The sequence below is a fragment of the Pelophylax lessonae genome, assembly GCF_965119305.1.
Source record: "Pelophylax lessonae genome assembly, chromosome: 8".
Classification (NCBI taxonomy): Eukaryota; Metazoa; Chordata; class Amphibia; order Anura; family Ranidae; genus Pelophylax; species Pelophylax lessonae.
In genome coordinates, this window is record NC_138775.1 from 69149410 (window position 1) to 69174109 (window position 24700).

The following is a 24700-nucleotide window of genomic DNA, read 5'->3' on the forward strand; positions in this document are numbered from 1 at the left end:
GGTGCAAGACCTTCCGTGTGTGATTGTCCCGGTTTCGGCATCAGAACGGTTTCAGGATTTTTATTCAAACCTGTTCACAGTCCCACAGCAGAAGGGCAAGATGCGTCTGATTCTGGACCTCAAGGCCCTGAACTGCTTTGTACGGGTACAGAAGTTCAGACTGGAGTCCATTCTTACGGTGGTGACACCCCTACATCAGGGGGATTTTCTTGTCTATATCAACATCAAGGATGCTTGCCTGCACATTCCAATATGTGCCGACACCAGCACTTCCTCCGTTTTTGCTTCGGGGAGAGGAGCACTACCAGTTTGTGACGTTACTCTTACCAGTTTTGTGACGTTACTGACGAAAGTGTTGGCCCCGGTTCTGGCATTGCTAGGTCAGCGGGTGATGGCGTGCTGGGTTGCCTGGATGACTCCCTCCGCGAGCGAAGTCCTCTGCTGCCTTGATGGATGACAGGGGGAGTTCACTATACAGACCCTGACAGTTTGGTTGGCTTCTAAATTACCAGGAATCTGCGCTGATTCCATCTAGGAAATTGGATTATCTGGGTCTGACTCTGGATTCATCCTTCCTCTGGACAAGTTCCAGAAGTTGCGTGCTGTGATTCACCTACTGCTGTCCAGCAGCTCGTTCTCCCTCTGGGCTTGCATGCTGGTGCTGGGCCTGATGGTATCTGCCTTCGAGGCGATTCCGTTTTGCACGGTTCCATACGAGGTCCCTTCACAGGTGGTTTCTGGTAATATTGGACAAGTGTCCGAGGTCTCTGGTCTTGTGACTTTGCTTCTGGTTCTTTGGCCGGGTGAATACTTCTCCCCTTGAATTGGACAGTGGTCACGACGGATGCCAGTCTGTCCGGGTGGGGAGACTAAGCTCCGTTGTTGGAAGCTGGAGAAGTCCAGACTGCCGATCGATGTCTTGGAACTTCTAACTGGTCACCAACGTCCCTTGGAAACGTCTCAGGGAGGATCTACTGTCCCAAGGGCCAATTTTTGATCCTTTACAATTGCTAGCTTTGATGGCCTGGCTGTTGAAAGCCAGGTGCTGAAGGATGGAGGTTTGCCTGGGACAGTGATTCCGACTAGGAAGTCTAGAAACGTGGAAAACCTACATTCCGTGGTGTGAGTCGATTGGAGTTCACCCCCGTTGCATTTCAGTAGCTTGGATTTTGACCTTTCTTCAATGAGGTGTTGAGCAGAAATTGGCCTTGAGTACCATCAAGGGCCAGGTGTTGGCCTTGGCGGTCTTCTTTCAGGGACCCTTCAGCTTCTTTCAGCGACCCTTGGCCACGCACTCCCTGGTGCGTACCTTTTTTATTCAAGGGGTTCGACATCTGACTTCACCGGTGCGGTCCCCTCCACCGCCTTGGGATCTGAACTTGGTGCTTTCAGCTCTCCAGAAGCCTCCCCTTGAAAATATTCGGGAGATTCCCCTGCTTACGCTGTGTCAGAAGGTGGCCTTTTTTGCTGGATATCACTTCTGCTCGCAGGGTGTCCGAGCTGGTGGCGTTATCTTGTCATACCCCTATTGGCGGTCCACAAAGATAAAGTGGTTCTTCGCCTGTGTCCTTCGCTCCTTCCTAAGGTAGTATCTGATTTCCATTCGAATAAAGACATTGCGTTGCCTTCCCTGTGTCCCAGGCCTAAACATCCTATAGAATTTGCTCCTACATGCCTTGGATATGGTTCGGGAGAATCTGATGTATTTGGCAGCCACGGAGTCTTTTCGGAGGTCAGACTCACTATTTGTGATCACAGACAGACCAAGAAAAGGGTTGTCCGCTTCTTCTGCAACCTTTCCAGATGGATTGGACAGACTGTGACTCAGGCCTATTCTAACAAGGATCAGGTTCCTCCTTTCCCTGTAAGGGCGCACTCTGCTTGGGCGCTTTAGTGCTTCTTGGGCCTTCCGTCATCCGGCATCAGTGGCGCAGGTTTGCAAGGCGGCCACTTGGTCGTCGGTGCATACTTTTACTATATTCTACAAAGTGGATGTGTTGGCATCTGCGAATGCCTCCTTTTGGCCGCAAAGTTTTTCAGGCTGCTGTTTAAAAGGTCTGTTCCCGCTTTGGAAGTGTATTGTTCAGGTTGGGCTCCAGTTGTTTTTTGTTGAGCCCCTATTTACCTTGTTGGCTATTGTGTTTAGCCTTAGAATTTTTGTTGTCCCACCCCTCATGTTTGGCATTACTTGGGGACGTCCCTATGGTTCTGAATAATGGAGAAGCTGTGTCCGTCAATGAATGAAAGATAAAATGGGATTTTTGCCTTAAAATCCATTTCTCTGAGTTCATTGACGGACACAGCACCCACCCCTCTATGGAGTTCTAATACTTCTGACACTGCTTGTTAAAAAACTGAAGAACTATAGCAGAGGGGGGAGTATACCACCAAGGACTGCCCATAGGCGTAGCCAAGTCTTTTTTTTCTGCCTAGTGTCCTACTCCTGTAGGGGGCAATATAACCCTATGGTTCTGAATAATGGAGAAGCTGGTTCCATCAATGAACTCAGAGAAATGGATTTTGCGGTAAGTCAAAAATCCCATATTTTATGTCTGAGGTTTATAACCACTTTAATAGCATGGACAGGTCTGAATCAGGATTACAAAAGCCTTTCTCTCAACAACCAATATGACTTCTGTTTATGGATCCGGTCAAGATTATACAGTGGTGGCAAGAGCATGACGTGTCTCACCCTGAAACTTTTATCTTAAAATGGGGAGGGAAATCAGATAATTTGTATATTGGTAAAGAGAGGGGGGCAAACCGCCTCATAGCATGGGTACCATCTTTGTTAAGCCATAGGTAAAAGCAAGTAAAAGTAATGCATTCATAAAGAGAGGAGGAAGAACAAGCGTGGTAGATGCAGCAAGTCTGTATGCAGAGCGTGTACTGCGGGGGAGGTGGGGTGGGTGGGGGTTTTGATACTTGCTTTGTACTGTGTTTATGATGCGTCACAGTTCTGCCATTTTTAGCACATCGACCTAACCATTGTAAAATGTCCAGATAAAACCTTTAATGAAGAAAAGGTGCTGTGGATGAACGTAAAGCATACAGGATTTATTTTTTTTCCTTTATTTTTTTCAGGCTTTCCAGACTGTACAAAAACATTTGACAGTGGAAGAACTGTTTGGAACTTCAATGGCAAAAGATCCACCCGTGCTTGCCTACACTAACCTTGAAGTTGGTGAGCCTTTCCTAGCAGATTTAGGTGAACACAATGCTATCCTGCAGCCAAAAACCATCCAGCCGGTGGTAGTGAAAGCAGAACCACAAAGTTTTAATTGTAGTGCTAGTGATTTTAGTCACCCAGATTGCCTTCCACCATCATTCATTTCTAAAGGACCAGTAACTTCAGTGGACTCCCAAAATGTTGGTACCTTTCCTGTATGTATTAGTCCCAGTCTTGGCTCATCATCTGAAGTCCTGAGCACCTCTGTTTCACATGGAGCCAGTATTGCACATGTTAACCGAATGTCCCCCCTTATGAGCCAATTGGTATCGGACGTTGTAAGCGCTCCCCATGGTCAGCCCCTCATTCCACCTTTAGTGCCGATCCGTAGTAGCAGCTTCTCCAGTTCATCTCACCCCAGCATGGATCTTCTACACAAGTTAAAACTGACTCCACAGGCTGACTCTTTACAGTCTCAGCCCAACAGCAAGGCTACCATAGCTCCCAAGTTCTCCAGTACTGCAAGTCAGCTGGCAACACCTGAGAGTTTCAAAGAAAGCTCCCTGAAAGCATTGTCATCTGGAACTCTGTTAATACCTTCTCTTCAGGTACTTTTTGTTGTCTTTCTTCATAGCTTAAGAAAATGATGCACATAGAAAATGTAAAAGAACTAACAGCAGTCCTGTAGATTGCTATAATAATATTGTCTGCACTTGCTCCTTCAATGAAAGCTAACATTGTTTATGTGGGGTTAGCTATGGCATTCTTGTAGGACGTTTATATAAAAATTAGGACAGACTGGATCATTAAGCTGGTTTTGAAATGGGTACAATTTTAAGTGCCAAGAAGAGTTTTAAAGTACAACTAAAAGTAAAACTTTTTTTAGTTTTGGAAAGAGTAGAGTAGGATTAGCAAACCTTTCAGATTTTATTGTTGTTCGTTAGGGGGATTCACCCTCTCTGATTGTCATGTGTTGTTGTCATCGTTAGAAGTAAATCCCAAATTTTGGGTTGTCCCCAGAAAAGTAATATGGGGGAAATCTTTCAATGGGGACACTAGTTCAGGTGACCTGAGGGGTCCCAAGGGATTCCCCTAATTTGCAGGGATTTCCTCTCACTTCCTGTTTTGGTCATAAAGGGAAATCTCAGCAATCGGACACAGATGGCAAAAAATAAAATGGCAGGAGTTATGACCCTCCCTTACTCTATCTAAAATGAAAAAAAAGTTTTGCCTATAGTTCTACTTTAACCACTTGCCATCTGCGAGATAGCTGAATGACATCTACAACATAGTCGGATAGTTCCGCCACGCTCTGTGATCGCATTGTCCAGATCACAGGTCATGCTGATCACAGATTGCGGTAAAGAGCCAATCAGTGCCTCTTTACCACGTGATCAGCTGTGTCCAATCACAGCTGATCATGGATGTAAACAAAAGCCAGTTATCTGCGTTCCTTTCCTCGTGCTGACAGCATGAGGAGATGAAGAGAGCCAATAACCGGCTTCTCTAAAAGGGCATGTACACTGATTATCAGTGTCCTGATTATCAGTACAGTGCCCATCAGTGCCACCTATTAGTGCTGCCTATCAATGCTCATCAGTGCAGCCTCATCAGCGCACATCAGTGAAGGAGAAAAATTACTGGTTTGCAACATTTTAGAACAACCTATGAAAAAGTTTCTTTTGTTTTTAGCAAAAAGCTGAAAATTGGCCTGGGCAGAAAGGGGTTAAAGTGCCCAGTAGGCAAGTGGTTAAAGTGATTGTAAAGTCTTTTTTGTTCTCTTTCGTTCACAGCTCCTGATCTTCATAACCATAATTATACTGCCCCCTACAGGAGTAGGACACTAGGTAGAAAAAGAATCTGGCTACGCCTATGGGCAGTCCCAGGGGGGGTATACTCCCTCTCCCTGCTATAGGTACTAGTTTCTTGCTGAGATCTCTGGTCCTGGCAATTTTTTTTTTTTTTTAGTGGTGCCAGTCTAGTTCCTGGTATAGTGAGTAGCTGTCCCCCCTCTCCCCCTGGAAGGTTTTGGGGTGGGCACTGTGCTGGCAATGGGGGCCCATGGGGGTGGGGGTGCACCACCGGGCGACTGTAAGATCGGCTGTGCGGGAGTGGGTTGTACCTGGTGGGAGCTCCTGCCTGTGCCCCCCCTATCCTGCCTGAGTCTGTCCTTGAGGCCTAGAGATTCTTGTGGTGCTGCCATTTTGCTGTAGCTTGTGCATTCCCATGCACTGCGGCCATGTTTGTGTAGTCCGGCGGCTATTTTGCGGTTATTTGCCATTGAAAATAGCGGCAGCCATGACAGTAGAGCCATGTGGGCAGCAATTTCAATGGTGGGAGCCCCAGCTCATCCCCTGGTGCTGACTCCTGGATCTTTTCACTTCCGGATCACCGCTTGTGGGGTGCAGATTATCCTGGTGGCTGCAGGTGCCTGTTTCTGCTGGGTGGTGAGTCTGGTGGGGTTCTCCCCATCTCTGTTGACGATCGCTTAGTGCTTGTGCCTGGTGACCGGGTGGTGCTGCCAGTGCGGTGGGAGTTGTCCCTTTGCAGTGTGTTACACTTTTTGTGGGGTCCCCCTGGTGACTCATGGAGTCTTTGGAGCACATCTCCTCATCTGATCCCCTCTCTGAGGCTGCGGGGCCCTCCGGGTCCCAACCATCCATCGATGCACTGACGGCGGTCTTGGAGTTCTTTGTGTCCAGGTGGGGGTGTTTTTTTAGCAACGGGCTAGAAAAAAGCGCCCCCGCCTTATCTGTCTCATCAGATCCTGAATCTGATTCGGCCACCGCGGACATCGGGTCACCCTGCTAGGTCTGCGACCATGAGCCCAGAATCCTGAGATAGTGAGGAGGATTCCTCCACATTTGCAACCGCGCACGAAAAGGTGCTGGTGGAAGCACTGGTTGTATCTGTGCGTGAGACCTTGAAGATGGAGGACGCAGCTGCAACGGAGGCACAGGTTCCCTTTGACACTCACAAGCCATCCAGAGCGGCAAAGGGGTTTCCTTTCCCCGCCTATTTTGACAGAATTGTCGCTAAAGAGTGGGGACATCCAAAGCGTCCCCTTGGGGTTCCTAAGCAATTAACCAGGCGTTAACCCCTATAAGGAGTACCTTATTAAGAAGTGGACTGTTCCACCGGTGGTGGACCCTCCCGTTTCCAGATTGAACAAGGCAACCATGATTACAGTTGAAGAGTCCCAGGCCTTTAAGGACCTGGTTGACAGGAGGGCGGAGGCTGTGGCCCGCAATATGCACACTCTGACTGGTTCGGCACTGAGGCCGGTATTCACCATTGCCCTAGTGTCGCAAACTCTGACCGGGTGGGCTAAGCTTTTACGCCGTGACCTGGAGGGAGAACAACCCCCCCCCCCGCCTTTGCTGAGCTGACGGACCAGCTGGTCCAGGGGCTGCAGTTTATCTGTGATGCCTCTTTGGCTGTGGCTTGGCTCTCTGTTTTGGCAGTAGTCCTTCGGCGTGTCTTTTGGCTTAAATGCTAGTCTGTGGACTTCTAGATCAGACTTCGATCTCCCCTTTCAAAGAGATCGTCTGTTGGGGGCTACCCTGGATGACCTCATTAGGTCTCACAGGGAGAAAGACTTTTCTTCTGCAGGCTACTAATGGCAAGTAACCTTGTCGTAGACGTGGGCCCTCCTTCTCGGCTCATGAGAAGTGTTTTCGTCCCTCAGGGTAGGCTGACAAGGGCTTGAAGCCTTTCAGGGCCTCTTCTGGAGGATCCAAATGATCCTGGTCTGACATGCCGGGAGCGGGCTTCTCCAGACCCGTGGACAAGGCTCCTTCAGCATGAAGGTGCGCCCTCACCTGTATCGGGGGTGGGGGGGATGTCTCCGTTTTGTTTCCGGACCTGTGGACTTCCCTGATACAAGACAAGTGGGTCCACAAAAGTCATTCAGTCCAGCTAAAAGATCAAGTTTCACTCTAGTCCCCCGGAAAGGTTCTTTCCTTCCAAATTACGCCTTACCCCAGACTTTTTACAGGGTCTGTTTGTGGCTGTACAAGACCTGTTGCTTCAAGGGGTGATTTTCCCGGTTCCGACTTTGAAACGTTTTTTGGGTTTTTACTCAGACCAGTTTACAGTTCCCAGGAAGGAAGGCAAGGTGCGTCCAGTCCTAGACCTCAAGGTGCTGAACTGCTTTGTGCGGGTGCAGAAGTTCAGGATGGAGTCCATTCGCACGGTTGGGGCATCCCTGCATCAGGGGGATTTTCTTGCCTCTATCAACATTAAGAATGCTTACCTTCACATTCCAATATGTGCCGGTCACCAGCGCTTCCTCCACTTTGCCATGGGAGAGGAGCATTATCAGCTTGTTGCATTACCCTTTAGTCTTGTCTCTGCTCCACGGGTCTTCACAAAAGTGTTGGCCCCAGTTTTAGCATTGTTACGCCAACAGGGGATCGCGGTACTGGGCTACTTGGACCACCATCTTCTGCGAGTGTAGTCCCCCTACTGCTCTGGTGGATAACCTGGAAATCCCCATACGAACTCTGAGGGAGTTCGGCTGGATTCTGAATTTTCAGAAGTCTGCTCTGGTTCTGTCCACAAAGCAGGACTACTTGGGTCTGACTCTGGACTTGGCCTTAGCGCTCCTTCCTCTGGACAAACTCGAGACATTGCAGGCTGCAATTCGTCTCCTGCTGTCCAGCAGATGGTCATCCCTCCGGACTTGCATGCGTGTGCTGGGCTTCATGGGGGGCGGTTCTATTTGCGCGGTCCCATACGAGGTCCCTGCAAAGGAGATTCTGGCTAAATGGGGCAAGAATCCGCAGTCTCTGGACAATCGGATCCGGCTGAACAGGGGAATGAAAGATTCGTTGATATGGTTGCTTCGTTCTTCGGCTGGGCAAATCCTTCCTCCCCTTGTATTGGACAGTGTTCACCACAGATGGCAGCCTGTCTGGCTGGGGAGGTGTCCTCTGCAAAATTTCCGTTCAGGGGGTCTGGACACTGGAAGAGTCCAGACTACCGATCAATGTCTTGATATTCCGAGCGATCAGACTGTGCCTGGAATGTTGGACGGATCGTCTTCAGGGATGTCCAGTGCACATTCAATTGGTCAATACCACGGCCGTGGCTTATGTCAATCCCCAAGGGGGCACAAAAAGTGTCCTGGTGGCTCGGGAGGTAGCCAGCATTCTAAGGTGGGCAGAACGGTTTGTTTGTTCCTGCCCTCTCTGTCATATATGTTTCCGGGGTGGAAAACTGGCAGGCGGATTACCTCAGCCGGCAGGCGTTGGACCAAGTGGTCCCTTATTCTGGATTTGTTTCATCAGTTGTGTCTCCGGTGGGGTATCCCCGAGGTGGATCTGTTGGGATCACGGCTCAACAGAAAGGTGTACAGGTTTATGGCTGGATTACGGGATCCTCAGGCAGACGCCACAGACGCGGTGGTGGCCCCCTGGGTTCAGTATCGTCTGATTTTACGCCTTCCCTCCTCTCAAGCTTCTGCCAAGATTTCTACACAGGATCGAGGCAGAAGGGATTCTGGTCATCTTATTAACTCCGGACTGGCATCGTCTGGCTATTTATGCCGATCTGGGGTGGCTGGTTGCCGACGTTCCGTGGAAGCTGCCTCTCAGGATCTGCTGTCCCAAGGACCAATCTTCCATCCTGCTTTACAGTCACTGGCTTTAACGGCTTGGCTGTTGAACGCCAGGTGCTAAAGGATGGAGATTTATCTGAGTCAGTGATTCCAACGCTGTTAAATCTAGGAAATCTACTTCTAGGAAGATCTACCATCGTACGTGGAAGGCGTACATTGCGTGGTGTGAGTCTCCTGGGGTTCATCTTCGCTCCTTCTCGGTGGCTAGGATTTTGACCGTCCCTCAATAGGGAGTTGAACAGAAATTAGCCATGAGAACCATCAAGGGCCAGGTGTCTGCTTTGACGGTCTTCTTCCAACAACCCTTGGCCACAGATTACCTGGTGCGTGCCTTTCTTTAGGGTGTCTGACATTTTGGTTCCTCCAGTGCGGTCCCTGTTGCCGCCTTGGGACCTCATTTTGATGCTTTCCGTCCTACAGAAGCCTCCTTTTGGGAATCTTCTGAGACAACATAAGGGAATCTCCCGAAGGTGGCATTTTTGGTGGCTATCGCCTCTGCGCGCAGGGTCTAGGAATTGGTTATCCTGTCGTTCACCTTAGTTGGTGATTCACATAGATAAGGTGGTTCTTCACCCCCCTTTCCGTCCTTCCTCCCAAACGTTGTCTCTGATTTTCATTTGAATGAAGACATTGTGTTGCCTTCCCTGTGTTCCAGGCCTAAATATTCAAAGGAACTTGCCTTGCATGCCTTGGATGTGGTCCGGGCAATTAGGGTGTACCTGGCAGCTACGGAGTCTTTTAGGAAGTCAGACTCACTATTTGTGCTCATGGATGGGCCTTGGAAAGGGTTGTCTGCTTCCTCTGCAACCATTTCCAGATGGATCAGACAGACGGTGATTCAGGCCTATTCCATCAAGGGTCAGGTTCCTCCTTTCCCTGTCAAGGCACACTCTACTCGGGCACTCAGTGCCTCCTGGGCCTTCCGTCATCAGGCGTCAGTGATGCAGGTTTGAAAGGCGGCCACCTGGTCGTCGGTGCAGACGTTCACAAAGTTCTATAAAGTGGATGTGTTGGCATCTGCGGATGCTTCCTATGGCCGCAAGGTTTTGCAGGACTTTATCATCTTTGAGGGTGTATTGTTTTTTTCAGGTGGGCTCCAGTTGTTCTGGTTGGCTACTGTTTAGCCTGTGGAATTTTTTTTGCTGTTACCACCCCTCATGTTTAACACTGCTTTGGGTCGTCCCAGTGGTTATGAAGATCAGGAGCTGTGTCTGTCAATGGAACGAAAGAGAAAATACGATTTTTGACTTGCCGTAAAATGTATTACTCTGATGTTCATTGACCGACCCAGCACCCACCCCTCTGTGGAGTTGTAAATCTTCTGACACTGCTTGTAACAAAACTGAGTACCTATAGCAGGGAGAGGGAGTATAACCCCCCTGGAACTGCACATAGGCGTAGCGAGATTCTTTTCTCTTTCATGTATTGGCGGACACAGCTCTTCATCTTCATGATCGTAGGGGTATACTGCCCCCTACAGGAGTAAGGACACTAGGCAGAGAAAAAAGCGTGAGCATGCCTATGGGGCAGTCCCTGGGTGTATACTTCCACTTCCTGCTATAGGTATTCAGTTTTATAATGCCTAGTCAGGAGTAAGGACCTAGTTCCTTGCTGTGATCTCTGGTCCTGGCAATTTTTTTCTTTTTAAATGGAAGTTTTTTCCCTCCCAGTTTGCGACGTCCCCCCCCCCCCCCCCCCGGTCTCGGTGGTCTATTGCAGCCTTTGCCCCCCATCTGCCTACACACTCTTACCCCCCCCCCCCCCTCCTGGGGCGAATAAACTTTTTTGAGTTAAATGGGGTACTGCACTGGCAATGGGGGTGGGAGGGGCGCGCCACCGCCACTGGTGACTGAACGATCGCTCCTCGGGTGGGGGATGGGCCTGGTTGGGGCCCCCCTTCCTGGGATCGTTTTTTCTGGCTCTGGGAACTCCCTGGAAGCCACGCGATGCCGCCATTTTGTTGTAGCCTTGTGTGCTACAGATCAGCGGCCATGTTTGTGTAGCCTCGGCAGCCATTTTCCTAAGGTTTCCCATTGCAAATAGCGGCGGCCATGTTTTTGGAGTCGGATGGGCAGTGATTCAGCAGTGGGAAGTCCTTCCTCAAGTGCTGATACAGAGAGATTCCTGGTCGCCGCATGGTGTGCGGATAGTTTGGACTGCGAGTACCTGAACGGTGGTGGTGAGTGCCTTGCGGGATTTTCCCTCCCTCTTTCCGCTATTGCAGTGGTAGTGCTGTACTGGGCCTTGTTGTGCCGACAGCACGGTGGGGTGTCCCTTACAGTGTTTTTACACTTTTTTCTTGTGTGGGTTCCCCTCTCCATTCATGGAATCTCTGAAGCATGTTTCACCACCTGATCCCCTCTCAGAGGCTATCTGGCCCTCCTTGGCCCCACAACAGACTGCAATGGCGGTCCTGGAGTCCCTGGTGTCCAAAGTGGATTTGGTCCTGGCAAACGGGTCAGCAAAAAGCGCCTTCACCTGTCTCCTCTGTCTCATCAGATCCAGATTCTGATTCAGCCGCCGTGGATATGTGAGCTGCCCTTCGGGGTCTGCGTCCACGCACCCTGCCTGCTCAGATAGTGAGGATGATTCCTCTGTTCCTCTCTCCGCACATGAAAAGGCGCTAGTAGATGCACTGATTGTATCGGTGCGGGAAACCTTAAATATGAAAGATGCGACTAACGCAGCATCAGAGCCACGGGTTACCTTTGGCACCCACGGGTCCTCCAAAGCGGCGAGGATGTTCCCCTTTCCCGCCTACGTTGACGATATTGTCTCAAAACAGTGGGGGATGCCCAAAACGCACCTTTTGCAAGCGTTTTGCAATGCGGTACCCTTATGAGTCGTCCCTCCTTAAAAAATGGGCGGTACCCCCTGTAGTGGACTACCCAGTTTCCGGGTTGAATAAAGCCACTGTTATACCGTTTGAAGAGTCCCCAGTCTTCTCTGATAGTAGGTCAGAGGCCTTGACCTGCTAGATGTTCACTGTGGCTAGGTGGGCACTTAGGCTGGTGTTTACCATCACCCTGCTGTCAAAAGCTATGACTGAATAGGCCAAAATTCTATGCCTGGACCTGGAGGAGAAGCCGCTCTTCTGCTTTTGTGGAGCTAGCGGATCAGTTGGTCCAAGAACTACAGCTTTTGTGGAGCTGGCGGATCAGTTGGTCCAAGAACTACAGTTCGTCTGTGACTCCTCTTTGCACGCCGCTGCCCTGATTTCTAGACTGACTGTCTCAGCAGTGGTCCTGCTGCGCATTGTCTGGCTGAAATGCTGGGCTGCTGACCAGGCTTCTAAGAAGGCCTTGTCCGATCTTCCATTCGTGGGGGATCGCCTGTTTGGAGCTTCCTTTGGTGACATCATCAAAGGCCTCATGGGGGATTACTCTTCTTCCTCAGGCTTCCAAGGGTAAGGAGTCCTATCGCAGACGGGGACCTTCCTTTTCGGCCCACAAGCGGCCTTTTCGTCCCTCAGGGTCTCAAGATAAGGAATCTAAACCTTTCAGGGCCTCCACTGGGCGTTCCAAGAAGTCTTGGTTGGGCAAACCATGAGCGGGTTCTGCCAGACCCACGGACAAAAATTCCTCTGCGTGAAGGGTGCCCTCACCCATATGCGGGGCAGGGGGACATCTTCACTGTTTTCCTGGATCGTGGACCTCCCTAATCCAGGACAAGTGGGTCCATAAAATCATTTGCTTCGGCTATAAGATTGAGTTTCTTATCCTCCAGAAAGGTTCTTCCCTTCCAACCTGCACTTATGCCCAGATCGCTTAAAAGATCTCTGTTGGGCAGTGCAAGACTTGTTACTTCAAGTGGTGAGTGTTCCGGTTCAGACGTCGGAACATTTTCAAGGTTTTTACTCAAACCAGTTTACGCTATACTGCTTTGTGTGGGTACAGAAGTTCTGAATAGAATCCATTTGCGCGGTGGTGGCGTCACTGGGATTTTTTGCCTCCATCCACATCATGGATGCCTACCTTCACATCCCCATATGTGTTGCCCATCAGCACTTCCTCCGCTTTGTCGTGGGCGAGGAGCATTATCAATTCGTTAAGTTACTCTTTGGTCTCGCTTTTGCTCCTCTGGTTTTCACGAAAGTGTTGGTCCTGGTTTTAGCATTACTACGTCAGCAGGGGATCGCGATACTGCGGTACCTGAACGATCTACTTTTGCGAGCAGTCTTCGACTGCTCTGTTGACCAAATTGGAGATAACTCTGCAAACGCTGAGGAGTTCGGTTGGATTCTGAATCTTCAGAAGTCTGCTGTGGTTCCATACACAAGCCTGGACTATCTGGGTCTGACTTGGCGTCGGCCAGAGTGTTTCTTCCTCTGGAAAAACTTCAAAAGTTGCAGGAGGCAATTCAGCTTCTGCTGTCCAGCAGACGGTCATCTCTTGCATGTGGGTGTTGGGCCTGATGCTGTCTACCTTTTGAGGCACAGTTCCACACGAGATCTCTGCAAAAGGAGATTCTGGGGAAATGGTGGATCAAGGATCCTCAGTCTCTAGGCAATCTGACCCTGTTGAGCCGGAGCACGAGAGGGTCCCTGTTTTGGTGGCTTCGTTCTCCGGCACTTCTTCAGGGAAAATCATTTCTTCCCCTGTAATGGATGGTTGTTACCATGGATGCCAGCCTATCTGGGTGGGGAGGCGTCCTCGGCACAGACTGTGCTCAGGGGGTCTGGACTCTGAAAGAGTCCAGGCTACTGATCAATGTTCTGGAGCTCCGAGCAATCAGGCTTTGGATCATTGGACAAGTCATCTCCAGGGGTGTCCAGTACGGATTCAATCGGACCATGCCACGGCTGTGGCTTATGTCAGTCACCATGGGGGGACAAGTAGTATCTTGGCAGCTCGGGAAATAACCGGCGTTCTAAGGTGGGCAGAACGATTAGTTCCAGCCCTCTCTTCTGTGCACATTCCAGGAGTGGAAAATTGGCAGGCGGACTATCTCGGTCGACAGGCGTTAGACCAAGGAGAATGGTCACTTCATTCGGAGGTGTTCCATCAGTTGTGTCTCCGGTGGGGGACTCCCGAGGTGGATCTGTTGGCATCTCATCTCAACAGGAAAGTACAGAGCTTTGTGGCACGGTCTCAGGATCCTCTTGCCGATTCCACAGATGCCTTAGTGGCTTCCTGGAGTCAGTATCATCTGATTTACGCCTTTCCTCCTCTCAAGCTTCTTCCGAGAATCCTACGCAGGATCGAGGCAGAAGGGATTCCGGTCATCCTAGTAACTCCAGACTGGCCTTGTCTGTCTTGGTATGCCGATCTGGTACGGCTGGTTGATGATGCTCTTTGGAGACTTCCTTTCAGGGAAGATCTGCTTTCCCAAGGACTGATCTTCCATCCTTCTTTACAGTCGCTGGCTTTGACAGCTTGGCTGTTGAAAGCCAGAAGCTGAAGGATAGAGGGTTGTCTGAATCAGGGATTCCTGCGCTTTTGAAAGCTAGAAAATCTACTTCTAGAAAGATAAGATTTACTATCGTATTTGGAAGACATACATTGGGTGGTGTTAATCCCTAAGGGTTCACCCCTGCTCTTTTTCGGTGACTCAGATCTTGGCTTTCCTCCAGTGAGGGGTTGAGCAGCGTCTTGCCTTGAGTACCACCAAGAGCCTTGTCTGTTGGCCACACACTCCTTGGTGCATACTTTTCTCCAGGGCGTGACACACTTGGTTCCCCTGTGTGGTCTCCATTGCCACGGTGGGACCTCAATTTGGTGTTGTCAGTTCTCCAGAAACCTCCCTTTGAAAATGTTCGGGAGATTCCCCTGCTTACGTTGTCCCAGAAGGTGGTCTTTTTGGTGGCTTTTACTTCTGCGCGCAGGATGTCTGAACTGGAAGCGCCGTCTTGTCGTCGTTGTTATTTAGTGGTTCACAGGGATAAGGTGGTTCTTCGGCCATGTCCGTCGTTCCTTCCAAAGGTCGTCTGATTTTTCACCTGAAGATATTGTTGCCTTCCCTGTGTCCCAAGCTGAAGCATCCTAAGGAAGTTGCTTTGCATTCTCTGGATGTGGTTCAGGCAATAAGGGTGTACCTGGCAGCTAAGTAATTTAGGAAGTCAGACTCACTATTTTTCCTCACGGATGGATCTCGCAAGGGGCTTCTGCTGCAACCATTGCCACATGGATCAGACAGACTGTGGTTTAGGCTTATTCTATTAAGGGTCAGGTTCCTCCTTTACCTGTCAGGGCACACTCTACTCGGGCGCTTAGTGCCTCCTGGGCCTTCTGTCATCAGACGTCAGTGGTGCAGGTTTGCAAGGCGACCACCTGGTCGTCTGTGTACACATTTACAAAGTTTTATAAAGTGGATGTGTTGGCATCTGCGGATGCTTCTTTTGGCCGCAAAGTTTTTTGCAGGCGGCTATTTAGAGGACTTTTCCTCTTTGAGGGTGTTTTTTTCAGGTGCGCTCCAAGTTGCCTTGTTGGCAATGTTTAGCCTTGGGAAAGTTTTTCTGCTGTTCCCACCCTTCATGTTTGACACTGCTTTGGGATGTCCCTACAGTCATGAAGATGGAAGAGCTGTGTCTGTCAATGAACGAAAGAGAAAATTTGTATTTTTGACTTACCGTAAAAACCATTTCTCTGATGTTCATTGACAGACACCGCACCCGCCCCTCTTTGGAGTTTTTTTTTTTTTTTATTCTGACACTGCTTGTTACAAAACTGAAAACCTATAGCAGGAATGGGGAGTATACCCCCAGGGACTGCCCCATAGGCAAACTCAAGCTTTTTTCTCTGCCCAGTGTCCTACTCCTGTAGGGGGCAGTAAAACCCTTATGGTCATGAAGGTGAATGAAAGATAAAATTGGATTTTTGCCCTAAAATCCATTTCTCTGAGTTCATTGATGGATACAGCACCCACCCCTCTATGGAGTTCTAATACTTCTGACACTGCTTGTTACAAAACTGAAGACCTATAGCAGAGAGGTGAGTATACCACCAAGGACTGCCCATAGGTGTAGCCAAGCCTTTTTTTCTGCCTAGTGTCCTACTCCTGTAGGGGGCAATATAACCCTATGGTTCTGAATAATTGAGAAGCTGTTTCCGTCGATGAACATCAGAGGAATGTATTTTTTACGGTAAGTCAAAAATCACATTTTTCTGCCTAGTGTCCTACTTCTGTAGGGGGCAGTATAACCCACTGGCTATGAAGATCAGGAGCTGTGTCAGTCAATGAACTGTAGAGAAATAGATTTTACGGTAAGTCAAAAACCCAATTTTTAAAAAAAATAGCAAACATGTTATACTTACCTGCTCTGTGTTGAGGTTTTGCACAGAGTGGCCTGGATCCTCCTCTTCTCGGGTCCCTCTTTTGTGTTCTTTGCCCCTTCCTCCTGTTGATTGCCGAGTCACTGCTCCCTGTGTCCATTCAGTCTTGTAACTCCAGAGTCTTCTCTCAATCCAGTGTCGTGCCCGGCTTCAAGTCTTCTCCATTCTCTTTCTGGTCCCACAAGCTTTGCTGATAGCAGCAGGAGTCAGTTGCTCCTGCAGCTGCCAATCAAATCCAGAGAGGGTGGGGATGGGGCTGTACTGCGCTGTGTGTGTCTATGGACACACACAGTCCGTCTCCGGAGGGATCCTGCGCGTCTGCTTCCATAGCAAGTGGCTTTCTGTGGAAACAGACACTGAAGAGGAGGACCCTAGAAGAGGGGAGGACATTGCACAGAGCAGGTATGTTACCTTGTTTATCATTTAAAAAAGAAAAAAAAAAGACTTTCCAATTACTTTATTGCAGGGAGTCAGAGCAGCATCCTGATTGGCTCTCACATAGGCCACTTGATCAAGTGGTTCCTGATCAGAAGCCGTGATGTAGAGCTGATTGTGACCGCTCAGTCAGTGTTCTGGGAGGGCAGTCCCCACACGTAACCGCAGAGCACACATTGTTTAGATCTATGTGAACTTGGATCACAATAATGGTGGTTGTAGGAGACTGACAAGGCTGGAAACTTGGTTTTGGGTTGTGTTCATCACCACTATATTCCTTTGGAACTCTGATACAATGTCGGTGTGGATTATTTTATAGACCGGATTACTTGCTTTACACTACGGTCCCACAGCAGCCAGCCTTTGATCCTCTGCTCTCCAGCACTGAAATGTGGGCAGGCCCTCTACATCATCATGTACAACGTAGGACCAGTGGTAGCTGCTGGTACTCCATTGTGCACGGTGAGGCAATGACATGACCTGTCGGAGACTGGTAATAAGAGCAGCTTCAAGGAATTGTTCCTCGCAACCTAAACTGCCTGGAAAACTGAACAGAACTGTACGTATTCCTCTGTTAAATCATCCCTTGGGAAAATGAGCATTATATTCTGCATCTGCTAGGCGTTGCATACTTGGGTTTTATTGGCGAGCACAAAGTTCTGCTTCAAGTAAGACATTTATTCCTGTTCACAAGCCAAGAGTTACTGTTTAGTATGAATGATTCAGGTATACACGGCATAATCTCACTTTTTTATCTTTTTGTTTTCTATAGAATGCTCATGAAAAGAGGGAACCTGAATCATTTGCCCAACCTTTGAGTGTATCTAAGGTGGTAGCTGTAAGTAATGTCTTTAAACTGATAACAAAGCTTGAGCATTGGCAGTGATGCCAACTGTTCTGCATGCTGCTGGCAAACATTGCACATTGGCTTTGTAATGAAAAAAGATAACATTGAGCCTAAAGGGAATAATCGGCTCTATAAATGCAGAGCTACAGTCCAGGAATAGAAAAACGGCTCATACAGATATAGACAATGATCTGTTTTCTGATATTTCAGTGTGAAGTTCTCGCTTCAACAAAATATATTCTTTTATTCTGTGTTTCTTTTGATGGATGCTTGTTAATCTTAGAAGATGAAAATTCACTTTTACTTCCTTCTAGTCAAACAGCAGTTGAGTGTCTTAATATACAGAAGCAGTCATTTAAAAATTGATGAAATCCTATTTGGTGAGCTGCAGCTTCATGTTGATTTAACCTTCTTGTTTCTTAGGCTGGACATACATTAGTAGAATTTTGTATGAATATTTTTTATAGGAACGTTCGTTTAATTTTTTTTTTTTGTAGTAATGGTTGGTGATGTCAGTTTTGCTTTTGACCAAAGTAACGAAAAACTTTGAAGGAGTATGATGCTAATATTTTTCTTCAACTAATGAAATTTTAGCTTTGAATTTTTTTCTTTTGTTCAGGAAAGCTTGCACAAAAAAAATCATACGTATTGGGCTTATTCAGATGGCAGATTAGTGCCGTCCTCCCTGCAGAGCCAATGGTAGACCTTGCCCCTGCTCCTGCCCACTTGTTAAGTTTGACATGCGATTGTGTCAGTACCAGCACTGCATATGCATCCACTTCTTTGGGCTGCCTTCATGCAGGTAGATGCACACATATAGGCAGGTGCAGTCTATTTTATCCACAGCATTGCAGTTGGAGCACAAGTCAAGAGGAACATGGTTCCCCTAAAGTTTCCTGGGTCACTGAGGGAGCTACTCGATTGATGCTGCCACCTCATTTGGCTCTGGCAGCCATGTTGGGTCAGGCAGAACCTATTTAAAGTGGAACTTTAGTCAGAAAATGAAGTCCTGCTAGATCACTTTAGTCTACTTTAGTCTGGTCCCTTTTGCAGGTATAGCTATGTAAAACATTAAAACTAATTGTCTGTACTGTTTAAAGGCCAGTAATACACTGTCTCACCCTGCTCTGCACATGCTCAGTTGCTCTCCATTTTTAGGCACTAATGGATTTGGAGAGCTCGATCTACTGACAGCCTTAAAGAGGAATTAAACCCCTTTACAGCCAAGAAAGCTGCTTCTGTTTGATGTGTAACTGCCATGGTACTGCACACGTGATCTGTTAGGACATCAACCTTTGATAGTTTGATGGTTTGGTTGAGGAAACAAGCAAATGTGACCGTTGCTAATCCCGGCATTCCAGGAATGTTGCTTCTGTTGAAATTCTTAAATCTATGGGCTTAGTCTTGCTTTATGATTTACTGCTGTTCCGGGGCTCTGGGCTTCAGAAAAATGGCAGCCTCCAGCAAGAAGAAACCGGAGCAATGCTGGAGGCAATTTACAGCACAAGCTAATTTTGGTAGCATAATTATTAATGTGAAATGTGAGTTTTTTGCTAAAGAACTTTATTTTTTTGTCAAGTGGTTATGGGTAAAGTTCCAGTTTTAAGCCCTGGCTCCCAGGCTTGGCAAGCATTTCACATGTGGGTAGTGTAGGGCAGTGGTCCTCAACCCTGGCCTACAGGGCCCACTAACAGGCCAGATTTGCAAGATAACTGAAATACATCCCAGGTGATATAATTTGCTGCTCAGTGATTGCAGTGCTCTAGTCTGCATCTCCTCAAGGTAATACTTAAAATCTGGCCTGTTAGTGGGCCCTGAGGACCGGAGTTGAGGACCACTGGTGTAGGGGACAGGTCACCTGTCTCCCAGGGGCAGTGATTAGCGATAGAGAGATGCTCCAGACAAGTAGGGAAAGGATAGGGAAATGCCATTCTAACTGGAAACCCTCCCCATTAGGATACAGGCCGGCCAGGCTAAATTCCCCGATTTAAGACAGATGCAGTTGGCACATCCAAGAACTACTTTGCTACACACAGCCATTGCATTTGTGAGTTTTCCCAGTCGGCGCCTTCCTGCCTGACTTGATTTGAATTACTGAACGTTAACATTAAAAAAAAGTTCTGTTCTCTGCAACTGCTAGAGGCTCTGCACGGAGGACGGCACCAATCGGCCTTATGAATGAGACCTAATGTTCTATTTAAAGAGCGGGTCTGGATTATATTTTAGGGGCATTTGAACAAAATTGGTTGACTCAGTGACGGAAAAAAGAATGTTCTAAGAATATTTGAATGAGAATTGTGCTAGAAATGTTCTACTAGCTTATGGCCAGCTTAAGGATCCTTATTCCTCTTATATTATCTGTGTTATTAGGAAAATATATGGGGGGAGGGGGGGGTTGTTGTAGTGAAAAACCAAATACAATTCAGATATTTATCATAGTATTCATAGTTTGGAATACGATTGATCTGGAAAAGATGTTACATTTTATTTGCTTTTGGCTTTTACAAATGTGCGTTACAAAAGCATAGTTTCTCAAACTTTTCTTTTTTTTTTTTTTTAGCCAGTTTTCTATAGCTTTTTATTTAAAATATTATATTTATTTACCATTTGTTTGCAGGCTCCCCAGTATGCGGCACAGACCGGTGCTGAAGCCACATCTGTCCTGTGGTCTCCCAGTGTTTTCCAGCAACCTCCTCCTAAGCACACTGGCCAGGTTGATCGGACAGGGACTCCACCCCTAATGCATCACAGTGTGGAGCGGACGAGACCATGCCCTGCCCTTAGCCGTGCTCAGCTCCAGGAAACCCTTCTACACCTTCTGAAGGTAAAACAGGACATATGCAAAGCCAAACATTTTATAGTTTTGAAAGAGTAGGGATGCATAAAAACACCTGTCAATTTTTTTATTGCTGTGTACTGGTTAGATTTACCCTCTCTATTTGTCCTGGTATCCTTATCACCAGGACAGAAAGTGATGGCAAATCCATAATGGCACCAGAATAAGTGGTGAGGGCAAATTTTACTGTAGGTACACCTGTTTTAAAAGGTTAATCTTCCTCACTTTGTAGAGATTTGCTCCAACTTCTGGTTGCATTTTCAGCATAACCGGAAGTAAAAGGGAAATCTCCACAAAAGGACTTGGACATAGACTGAGAATATTGTGAAAATTTGCAAAACCAGAGGTTACTTCAAGTGAAACTTTCATACCAAGCCATCAGCAGATCCATGACATAGGCTGCTAAAATAATATGCAAATCTTGACGATATCTTTAAATATGTGAACCTGGCTTCACAACTTCATCTCTACATCCTGAGCTCTTCTATTGGTACCTGACCCTCGTTGACGCTCCTGTTTGGAGCCAGTAGTTAAAGAAAGGCGTGTACTAAGATAGGAGCAAACAAAAATTTGTGATGTAGGCAATGGACATGGCGAGTATTAAATGTCTTCTCTGCAGGGAAACCTCATTTTGAAAACAAGATGCAAAGGGCATAGAGTTCACCAATATAGTGTATCAATTACTTTATTTAAATAAAAAATGAATCATAAGCACTTGCAAGGGAATAGAATATGATCGCTTATCTGTGGCCCAGAAACATTCTCTGTTTCTAGTCCAGAAACCCTCTTGCTGCAGCCACGTTTAGAGATTAGTGTTGAAATGTGTGCGGCATGCTGGGATTGACTTAGCAGGACCCGCTATCATACTATGCAGAGTGCGGAGCCTAACAGCCGAGAGGAGGTCAATTTTGTTCACTCAGTTCCCTGATAGTTTCCCTGATAATCTTTAGCGCACTATTATTATCCTAGTTTTCTGACTGTTTTAAATAGTTTGTTTGCTATTATGTGTATATTGATTTCCGGATTTTAGAATTGTGGTATGACAGTTAATAGCCCATTAGTGCCGGTTTCTATATTAAAACGTTGCAGTAATTGCTAGCGCACCTTTCATTTGGATCTAAAATCAAAACACTTTTTTACCCTAAAGTGGTTGTAAAGATAAAAGTTTTTTTACCTTAAAGCATTCTCTGCATTAAGGTAAAAAACCTTTTATGTGCAGCTCCAGCCCCCCCCCCCCCCTAAATACTTACCTTGGCTCCATCTCAGTCCAGTGCAGTGCACATCTGCAGCAGCTCTTCTCCCCTCTCTCTTATATGCTTGGCTGAGAGCCATTGGCTCCTGCTGCTGTCAGTTAAAACCTTTGAGCAGAGAGTGGGGAGGGGGGCAGGGCCAAGCCAGGCTGTGTGTCTGACTAGATGCAAACAGCACAGCTTTGGATCAAGCACACACATGAATGCCCTCATAGATAGGAAGCAGCTAACTATGGGGGCACTTGATGGGGGGAGCCCCAGAAGCACCGACGAGGGGACCCAAGAGGAGGATCGGGGCTGCTCTGTGCATACCCATCACACAGAGCAGGCAAGTATGACTTGCTTTTTATTTTAATTAAAAAAAACAGAGGCTTTACAATCACATTAATGCATTCCCTGAATTAGGTTAAAAACATCTCACTACTTGTGAAACAACCCCCCCCCCCCCCCCCCAAACCCATACCTGACTCCAATGATCCAGCACTGTCCTGCTCCTTCTTCCTGGTCTCACAGGCAGCATAGGCTTCTGCTGCTGTCAGGCAAAACCTTTGAGGAGGGAGCTGGAGCGAGCATGGCCAAGCCGTGTTGTGTGTCTCTATGGATGCTGCTAGACACGGCATAGTGTAACTGCCAATCCCAGCATCCCAGACATATTTTAGCACTAACCCTTGCTGCTGATAATGTAATGGGGGTTCTTGGACTGGATAACAGGGAAACCTCTCTGAGTAACAGATAAGTGATCTTTTTCTATTCCCTTGTGAGTGCATTATATCATTGTTTTTTTTTCTCTTGATTTCAAACAGCAGCAGACTATATTTTACTGTGTTAGCCATCAACAAAAGTATAAATTTGGATTTAAGTGGTGTGTGAAATGGTATCCAAACATTTTTGTCTTGAATAAATGAATTGCTACGTTATATACGGTAATTTATGCACCTATTGCACTTTATATTTTGCTTTTAAATGAATGGTGGTTGTTTTTTGTAGAGAGCTGCAAGTTGTGTTCCCTAAATGGACTAAGCCCCCGTTCACACTGGGGCGACCTGTCAGGCGACCTGGTCGCCTGACAGGTCGCCGTAGGTTGCCTTCCATAGAGAAGCTGCGGACCCGTTCTAATAGGAGCGACACAAGTCGCTCCGACTTAGAAAAAGGGTCCAGAGCTTCTTTGGGGCGACCCGGAGCGACCTGCATAGACTTCAATGTTATGAAGTCCGTGCCGGCCGCTCCGAGGTCGCGGTGCGAGCAGCACGCCGCAACCTGTGAGGTCGCCCGGCAAAGTAGCGTCGCCCCAGTGTGAACGGGGCCTTACCGTATTTATTGCAGCAATACTAGCATAAAATGATCACATTGATGATATCCAGTAATAAAAGCTTTGATACTTGTTTAAAATGATCCAGAATTCCAATAGATATAGAGACTGATTACTATAATTTCCTTGAGGTATGTTGGGATGCTGTGGTGTGATTTACTAATATGCCTCTATTTTATTTTTGCTCTAGAATGACTCCAGCTTTCTCAATACAGTTCACGAAGCTTATTTACAAGTGCTTACCAAAAGTATGGACAATGTCAAACTATAAGATCAACAAAGCGAGGTTAACTTCATCTTCATGATAAACCTTCAACCAAAACAATGCAAATCCTCTGGTGACAGAAGGATCATTTGATATATGTTTGTCAATTCGCATGGACTGGCTTTCTACTGGCTTTATTATAAGCAGTTCCTGTAATCTACAGATTTATAATTATCTCATGCCTATACTTACACTACATGGCCAGTTTAGAAGTATTGAAGCAAAAACCGTACAGCTGGGACTACATATACCATTCCCATTCCATGTTTAATTTTTACAACAAGAAACAATTTTATTTAGACATCAGGTTTATACAACTGTCCCAGAATAAAATGAATGTGTTCTTTTTTTAAATGACTTTCACCAGAAATTCCAGCTATATAGTGCCAGATGACTTTAGTAGCACAGGGGTTATATAACCACCTTCTTTTTTTAAATAAACTCTTTAACAGACTTTTAGACAAATATACAAATAGGAAAATTATATTAACAGGCATGATCCAGTAAGGAATATGATAAAAGCATGAATGGTAAATATTTGACAGACATACTGGAGAAAAAAAAATCACTTCCATTAAAGTAGACCCGTGGCTGTAGCAAACCTTTTAAAATCTTCGCTTTCCTACGCAGCTACCTACACTCATCCCTCACCGCTCCCAAACCTTACTGACGAATAGTGACACACTGTTTGGGATCATTGATAAGATCTCCTAGTTTTGGGGCATCCTTGGGTGATCTTTGGAGAAGTAGACCCGACATACAGGCACCTGTAGCCACCCACAACTTCAGTGAGATCAATTGGCTTAAATGTTTGTTAGAGCCACGGCTCCACTTTATTTGGGATAGAGTGAGCAAGAATTAGAACCCCTACCAATTTTACAGCTTACACCATTTTGAGGGAAATTTAGGCCTCTTGAACACAGCAGTACATGGGATTTTCAGCACCTGCATAATGGTGTACAGCGGCTAATTAAGATGAGTTAGAAGAAGTGGCTGTATGTGTTATGTGTTGTGGGTTGTGTAAAGCATGCACATGAATGTATGCTGTAAATGCACGCTATGTATTCTAAGCATTCACCTGTGTGAGTGCTTTACGCAACCCCTGGTGCATAACCACATACAGACTCATCATCTAATGTTTTTCGGTGGGTGGCTGTATCGGTGGATGGCTGTATGCTGCAGCAGCAGGTCCCAGGAAAGTGATTATGCATGGCCATGTGCATGAAGCCTTACCATTACTTCCTGTCCCTGAGATAACGTGTCACCAAGGGAAAGTCTCCAAGAGGGCCGAAGTCAACATTAAAAACACTAAATAAAATCTAGACTAAAGAGGAAAACAAACCTCTAATTTGCTCTTTAGTTCTTTCTCTGTCCATCTGAAGATCTTGCCTCACTTCCTTCCTGGGTGGATAGGATTTGGTGTAACCTCAGGCCTCTGATTGTAATAAAAACTCAACGCAGATTCAAATTCTTCCCTACCTTATCAAAAACTAGAAGATTTGTCTGGAGTTGAAGGAAGCCTCTTTTTTTTTTTTTTTTTTTTTCCCTTATTCTGTTCTTAAAATCCCAAACCATCCTTTTCTTTTTATAAAAGGCTTTATTTTTTTTCCCCCTTGCTTTAAAGTAATTTGATCTTAAAATTTTTAATCTTTGGCTTTAAAATGATTTCATATTTCAGCCAGATTTCAACTGCAGATT

The 24700-nt window shown here is 46.9% G+C and overlaps 1 protein-coding gene across 1 annotated transcript in view; it reads left to right on the forward strand.

Annotated features, from left to right (window-relative positions):
• Nucleotides 1–23273, forward strand: part of DCP1A (decapping mRNA 1A) — a 139475-nt gene extending 116202 nt beyond the window's left edge. The window contains exons 7-10 of the mRNA XM_082266389.1: nucleotides 3085–3777; nucleotides 17268–17333; nucleotides 19960–20166; nucleotides 22928–23273. Of these exons, the coding sequence (XP_082122515.1) occupies nucleotides 3085–3777; nucleotides 17268–17333; nucleotides 19960–20166; nucleotides 22928–23008 (1047 nt within the window). The 3' untranslated portion in view covers nucleotides 23009–23273. The remainder of the gene's footprint in view (nucleotides 1–3084; nucleotides 3778–17267; nucleotides 17334–19959; nucleotides 20167–22927) is intronic.
• The last annotated feature ends 1427 nt before the right edge of the window (nucleotides 23274–24700 follow it).